The 7,615-nt window shown below is 45.5% G+C and overlaps 1 protein-coding gene across 1 annotated transcript in view; it reads right to left on the bottom strand.

The window, feature by feature from the left end:
* LOC139541041 (uncharacterized) overlaps nt 1-7,520 on the bottom strand; it is an 8,026-nt gene extending 506 nt beyond the window's left edge. Inside the window, exons 1-3 of the mRNA XM_071345208.1 lie at nt 7,420-7,520; nt 6,957-7,207; nt 3-138 (exon numbers count right to left, since the gene is read on the bottom strand). Of these exons, the coding sequence (XP_071201309.1) occupies nt 3-138; nt 6,957-7,207; nt 7,420-7,520 (488 nt within the window). The remainder of the gene's footprint in view (nt 1-2; nt 139-6,956; nt 7,208-7,419) is intronic.
* Between the last annotated feature and the right edge of the window lie 95 nt (nt 7,521-7,615).

Raw genomic sequence — 7,615 nt, 5'->3', positions numbered from 1 at the left:
ACCTGAACATATAGAAGAGCAGGTAAGCACTCCGGGCTCTGGTCCTCAGCACAGTGGCTTCATTGGACATTGACACCTGGCTGTCATTACAGCAGAACCAGTTTCCACTTGCATTCAAGATGTCACTAATGTAGTGCCCTGTGGCACAAAGAAGACAGACTCGAGGTCAAGGGTCAGGCTCTTGTGGGTAATGGAGTGTGTTATAACAGTTAATTTGGAAGGTATTTTATCTGTTACATGTGTTAAGATTAGAAATCAGAGATAAAGAAATACACGTGGCATATTATAATTAGGCATGCCTCTCCATTCCTTTGAATTAAATTGCGTGAACTCTAAACATATCACAGTGCTTGTCGGGATGGCACTTCGCTCTGAAGCCTGCAACCTTGCTCGCTTGGCCGAAGTGGCTATTGGAGGGTCTAATTAAACCCTACATCAGAGTTCCCCAACTGGCGGCCCGTGGGATGATTATCCCTGGCCTTCACCCTAAATCATTTTCACTCCCTCAGCTTTGGGATACTTGTTCATATGGCAGAGGCGCATGTGAATGCGCAAATTGAGAGCCAAGGAGAAGGGAGTGATTTGCAGACGTGTTGCTGTGCGTTTTGTTGCCAACTTTACTTTGCTAGCTGACAACTTTACGTTTTTTTTTCTTTTTAATTACCGTTTATATTTTTAGTTTTTCCATCACAACTTTTTTTTCCCTCATTCAACTTTTTCACTCCGGACGCTTTATCTGGACATGGTTCGTCAGCTCCTTCAACAGCCGAAGCTAAGTAGTAACATTAACATGATATCTTTTAATTGCAGTCGCTGTACTCATAATATACAGGAGAACGATCGCCTTACGGCGAGGATAGCTGTGCTGCAAGCCCAGCTTCAGACGCAATCGTTAGGCAAGGGTAATTTCAGTGTAGGAAAGGATGAAACAGCGTCTGTGCCACCAGTAAGTACAGATAGTAACGTTAGTATAAATCCCCCCGCACAGTCCCCGCAGCCGGACAACTTTCTCATGGCTTCTGGAGGGAAATGCTGTTGGAATGCTCAACTGGTGTCGCTCATTCAGCCGACAGAAACCTTCAACCGGTTTTCCCCATTAAGTAGCGAGTCGGAGTCTGAGGCAGAGTCTTCTCTTGTCTCTACTCCTCCCGTTACGGGGTCTGAGACGCCGAAGGCTCCCACCATTAGCTCTGACAAATTGAAAACCCTAGTCATTGGCGACTCCATTACCCGCAGTATTAGACTTAAAACGAATCATCCAGCGATCATACACTGTTTACCAGGGGGCAGAGCTACCGACGTTAAGGCTAATCTGAAGATGGTGCTGGCTAAAGCTAAATCTGGGGAGTGTAGAGAGTATAGAGATATTGTTATCCACGTCGGCACCAACGATGTTAGGATGAAACAGTCAGAGGTCACCAAGCGCAACATAGCTTCAGCGTGTAAATCAGCTAGAAAGATGTGTCGGCATCGAGTAATTGTCTCTGGCCCCCTCCCAGTTAGTGGGAGTGATGAGCTCTACAGCAGAGTCTCACAACTCAATCGCTGGTTGAAAACTGTTTTCTGCCCCTCCCAAAAGATAGAATTTGTAGATAATTGGCCCTCTTTCTGGGACTCACCCACAAACAGGACCAAGCCTGACCTGCTGAGGAGTGACGGACTCCATCCTAGCTGGAGGGGTGCTCTCATCTTATCTACTAACATAGATAGGGCTCTAACTCCTCTAGCTCCACAATGAAATAGGGTGCAGGCCAGGCAGCAGGCTGTTAGCCAACCTGCCAGTTTAGTGGAGTCTGCCAATAGCACTGTCAGTGTAGTCAGCTCAGCCATCCCCATTGACACTGTGTCTGTGCCTCGACCTAGGTTGGGCAAAACTAAACATGGCGGTGTTCGCCTTAGCAATCTCATTAGGATAAAGACCTCCTCCATTCCTGCCATTATTGAAAGAGATCGTGATACCTCACATCTCAAAATAGGGTTACTTAATGTTAGATCCCTCACTTCAAAGGCAGTTATAGTCAATGAACTAATCACTGATCATAATCTTGATGTGATTGGCCTGACTGAAACATGGCTTAAGCCTGATGAATTTACTGTGTTAAATGAGGCCTCACCCCCTGGTTACACTAGTGACCATATCCCCCGTGCATCCCGCAAAGGCGGAGATGTTGCTAACATTTACGATAGCAAATTTCAATTTACAAAAAAAAAAATGACGTTTTCGTCTTTTGAGCTTCTAGTCATGAAATCTATGCAGCCTACTCAATCACTTTTTATAGCTACTGTTTACAGGCCTCCTGGGCCATATACAGCGTTCCTCTCTGAGTTCCCTGAATTCCTATCAGACCTTGTAGTCATAGCAGATCATATTCTAATTTTTGGTGATTTTAATATTCATATGGAGAAGTCCACAGACCCACTCCAAAAGTATTTCGGAGCCATCATCGACTCAGTGGGTTTTGTCCCATGGAATAAATGTTGTAGATCTTAATGTTTTTCCTCATAATCCTGGACTGTCGGACCACCATTTTATTACGTTTGCAATCGCAACAAATAATCTGCTCAGACCCCAACCAAGGAGCATCAAAAGTCGTGCTATAAATTCTCAGACAACACAAAAATTCCTTGATGCCCTTCCAGACTCCTTCTGCCTACCCAAGGACGTCAGAGGACAAAAATCAGTTAACCACCTAACTGAGGAACTCAATTTAATCTTGCGCAATACACTAGATGCAGTTGCACCCCTAAAAACGAAAAACATTTGTCATAAGAAACTAGCTCCCTGGTATACAGAAAATACCCGAGCTTTGAAGCAAGCTTCCAGAAAATTGGAACGTAAATGGCGCCACACCAAACTGGAAGTCTTCCGACTAGCTTGGAAAGACAGTACCGTGCAGTACCGAAGAGCCCTCACTGCTGCTCGATCATCCTACTTTTCCAACTTAATTGAGGAAAATAAGAACAATCCAAAATTTCTTTTTGATACTGTTGCAAAGCTAACTAAAAAGCAGCATTCCCCAAGAGAGGATGGCTTTCACTTCAGCAGTAATAAATTCATGAACTTCTTTGAGGAAAAGATCATGATCATTAGAAAGCAAATTACGGACTCCTCTTTAAATCTGCGTATTCCTCCAGGGCTTAGCTGTCCTGGATCTGCACAGCCCTGCCAGGGCCTGGGATCGGGAGAGACACTTAAGTGTTTTAGTACTATATCTCTTGACACAATGATGAAAATAATCATGGCCTCTAAACCTTCAAGCTGCATACTGGATCCTATTCCTACTAAACTACTGAAAGAGCTGCTTCCTGTGCTTGGCCCTCCTATGTTGAACATAATAAACGGCTCTCTATCCACCGGATGTGTACCAAACTCACTAAAAATGGCAGTAATAAAGCCTCTCTTGAAAAAGCCAAACCTTGACCCGGAAAATATAAAAAACTATCGGCCTATATCGAATCTTTCATTCCTCTCAAAAATTTTAGAAAAAGCTGTTGCGCAGCAACTCACTGCCTTCCTGAAGACAAACAATGTATACGAAATGCTTCAGTCTGGTTTTAGACCCCATCATAGCACTGAGACTGCACTTGTGAAGGTGGTAAATGACCTTTTAATGGCGTCAGACCGAGGCTCTGCATCTGTCCTCGTGCTACTAGACCTTAGTGCTGCCTTTGACACCATCGATCACCACATTCTTTTGGAGAGACTGGAAACCCAAATTGGTCTACACGGACAAGTTCTGGCCTGGTTTAGATCTTACCTGTCGGAAAGATATCAGTTTGTCTCTGTGAATGGTTTGTCCTCTGACAAATCAACTGTACATTTCGGTGTTCCTCAAGGTTCCGTTTTAGGACCACTATTGTTTTCACTATATATTTTACCTCTTGGGGATGTTATTCGAAAACATAATGTTAACTTTCACTGCTATGCGGATGACACACAGCTGTACATTTCAATGAAACATGGTGAAGCCCCAAAATTGCCCTCGCTAGAAGCCTGTGTTTCAGACATAAGGAAGTGGATGGCTGAAAACTTTCTACTTTTAAACTCGGACAAAACAGAGATGCTTGTTCTAGGTCCCAAGAAACAAAGAGATCTTCTGTTAAATCTGACAATTAATCTTGATGGTTGTAAAGTCGTCTCAAATAAAACTGTGAAGGACCTCGGCGTTACTCTTGACCCTGATCTCTCTTTTGACGAACATATCAAGACTGTTTCAAGGACAGCTTTTTTCCATCTACGTAACATTGCAAAAATCAGAAATTTTCTGTCCAAAAATGATGCAGAAAAATTAATCCATGCATTTGTTACTTCTAGGTTAGACTACTGCAATGCTCTACTTTCCGGCTACCCGGATAAAGCACTAAATAAACTTCAGTTAGTGCTAAATACGGCTGCTAGAATCCTGTCTAGAACCAAGAAATTTGATCATATTACTCCAGTGCTAGCTTCCCTACACTGGCTTCCTGTTAAGGCAAGGGCTGATTTCAAGGTTTTACTGTTAACCTATAAAGCGTTACATGGGCTTGCTCATACCTATCTTTCCGAGTTGGTCCTGCCGTACATACCTATACGCACGCTACGGTCACAAGACGCAGGCCTCCTAATTGTCCCTAGAATTTCTAAGCAAACAGCGGGAGGCAGGGCTTTCTCCTATAGATCTCCATTTTTATGGAACGGTCTGCCTACCCATGTGAGAGACGCAGACTCGGTCTCAACCTTTAAGTCTTTACTGAAGACTTATCTCTTCAGTAGGTCATATGATTGAGTGTAGTCTGGCCCAGGAGTGTGAAGGTGAACGGAAAGGCTCTGGAGCAACGAACCGCCTTTGCTGTCTCTGCCTGGCCGGTTCCCCTCTCTCCACTGGGATTCTCTGCCTCTAACCCTATTACAGGGGCTGAGTCACTGGCTTACTGGTGCTCTTTCATGCCGTCCCTAGGAGGGGTGCGTCACTTGAGTGGGTTGAGTTACTGACGTGATCTTCCTGTCTGGGTTGGCGCCCACCCTTGGTTTGTGCTGTGGTGGAGATCTTTGTGGGCTATACTCGGCCTTGTCTCAGGATTGTAAGTTGTAAGTCCCTCTAGTGGTGCGGGGGCTGTGCTTTGGCAAAGTGGGTGGGGTTATATCCTTCCTGTTTGGCCCTGTCCGGGGGTATCATCGGATGGGGCCACAGTGTCTCCTGACCCCTCCTGTCTCAGCCTCTAGTATTTAAGCTGCAGTAGTTTATGTGTCGGGGGGCTAGGGTCAGTTGGTTATACCTGGAGTACTTCTCCTGTCTTATCCAGTGTCCTGTGTGAATTTAAGTATGCTCTCTCTAATTCTCTCGTTCTCTCTTTCTTTCTCTCTCTCGGAGAACCTGAGCCCTAGGACCATACGTCAAGGCAAACCGGGCATGATGACTCCTTGCTGTCCCCAGTCCACCTGGCCTTGCTGCTGTTCCAGTTTCAACTGTTCTGCCTGCGGTTATGGAACCCCTACCTGTCCCAGACCTGCTGCTTTCAACTCTTAATGATCGGCTATGAAAAGCCAACTGACTTTTATTCCTGATTTATTATTTGACCATGCTTGTCATTTATGAACATTTTGAAAATCTTGGCTCTCTCTAATTCTCTCCTTCTCTCTTTCTTTCTCTCTCTCGGAGGACCGGAGCCCTAGGACCATACGTCAGGACTATCGGGCATGATGACTCCTTGCTATCCCCAGTCCGCCTGGCCTTGCTGCTATTCCAGTTTCAACTGTTCTGCCTGCGGTTATGGAACCCCTACCTGTCCCAGACCTGCTGTTTTCAACTCTTAATGATCGGCTATGAAAAGCCAACTGACATTTATTCCTGATTATTATTTGACCATGCTTGTCATTTATGAACATTTTGAAAATCTTGGCTCTCTCTAATTCTCTCCTTCTCTCTTTCTTTCTCTCTCTCGGAGGACCTGAGCCCTAGGACCATACGTCAGGACTACCGGGCATGATGACTCCTTGCTGTCCCCAGTCCACCTGGCCTTGCTGCTATTCCAGTTTCAACTGTTCTGCCTGCGGTTATGGAACCGCCACCTGTTCCAGACCTGCTGTTTTCAACTCTTAATGATCGGCTATGAAAAGCCAACTGAAAATTATTCATGATTATTATTTGACCATGCTTGTCACTTGTGAACATTTTGAACATCTTGGCATAGTTCTGTTATAATCTCCACCCGGCACAGCCAGAAGAGGACTGGCCACCCCTCATAGCCTGGTTCCTCTCTAGGTTTCTTCCTAGGTTTTGGCCTTTCTAGGGAGTTTTTCCTAGCCACCGTGCTTCTACACCTGCATTGCTTGCTGTTTGGGGTTTTAGGCTGGGTGTCTGATGTACGAAGGGCTATATAAAATAAACTTGATTTGGGATTCAGCCTATGCCATATGTACTGTGCATAGGCATTTTTTGTTTTAAGGTATTTACTTACCGGAGTTTGCGGAGCCTCCTAAATGAGAGACTACGCCAGTCAGCTGGTAGTAGCCATTCACTGACTTCACTGGCTGCTGCTTCTGTAAGAAAACACATGTGATCATTGGATTCTCATTTCCTCTACAGTCCACCACACTGTCTACAATCCACTACACTACTAGTCTACTGCAGGAGGTCTACTATATCGTGTACTCCTCATAACTATCTCAGTGTTCTGTCATAACTTATTTTTCACTGGTTTCACTCTCTCTCTCCTCACCACTGAGGCTGTCAACAGAGCTTTCCCTGGTTCCTGGTCATTTGAATCTGAGGGGTCAAATATACATATAAAGAGCTGTGAAAACGTGGTCGCTTGTCTGAATTGCTCTGGTCTAAAACAGCTCCTATACATCACTGAAGATGTCTGAGAAACATTTTAATTTGTAGCTTCTAGCTTCTCTGTCTGCCGGACCATTTTGGGAGTGGGTGGCTTGTGTGGTGTTGGAGCAAGAATAGTGTTGTGGTGCCATGACCTACCTGAACAGCAGAGGGCGCTATCTTTTGCCTCTCCAGGTGGGCTGGAGACTTGGCTGGCGAGGGTCTGGGGGATGGACACCTGGATATTGGGGGCCTGTTTGGTCAGGGCCTGTGGGCTGGCACTGTGCAGGGGTGGCACAATGTCCCCAAAGAGGGTGGAGAGCCTCAGCTCCGAAGGAAACAAAAGAGGAGTCTCCAGCTTCTCCAAGCCACCAGGTCCTCCAAACCTCTTCAGATGCAGAACCAGCACACTGCCCAGAGACAGAGAGGAAGAGAAAGGAACAGACAGACAATGAAACCAGTCAACAAAATAACAGATGAGTGAAATTTGTTCGGTGGTTCTCATCCCTAAGTCCTACAACCTGCTCAGGAAGGTAACTGCTCCTAAAGTCTCAGGACACAATGACCACTCATTTCATTAAACACTGCCAGTCCTATGAGAGGTTATAAAGGGGCAACTCACAGAGGCAGTGTGTGGAACTGCTCCACTTTTGAGGCGTAGAAGCCTTTGCAGCCCGCACATGTGAATTCGACCTTTTTGCCCTGGGTTAGAAACAAAAGCATTACAAAATGAGTGATACCACTTCAATAATAAGATACCGTATTCTGAGGCAGTGGGCAGCTTGCCCTGGGTGTTAGTCTCTACTAGAGGTCGACCG

This window comes from Salvelinus alpinus, chromosome 2, assembly GCF_045679555.1.
Source record: "Salvelinus alpinus chromosome 2, SLU_Salpinus.1, whole genome shotgun sequence".
Lineage (NCBI taxonomy): Eukaryota > Metazoa > Chordata > Actinopteri > Salmoniformes > Salmonidae > Salvelinus > Salvelinus alpinus.
The sequence above is the reverse complement of the archived record's forward strand: the minus strand, read 5'-3'. Positions and strand labels throughout refer to the sequence as shown.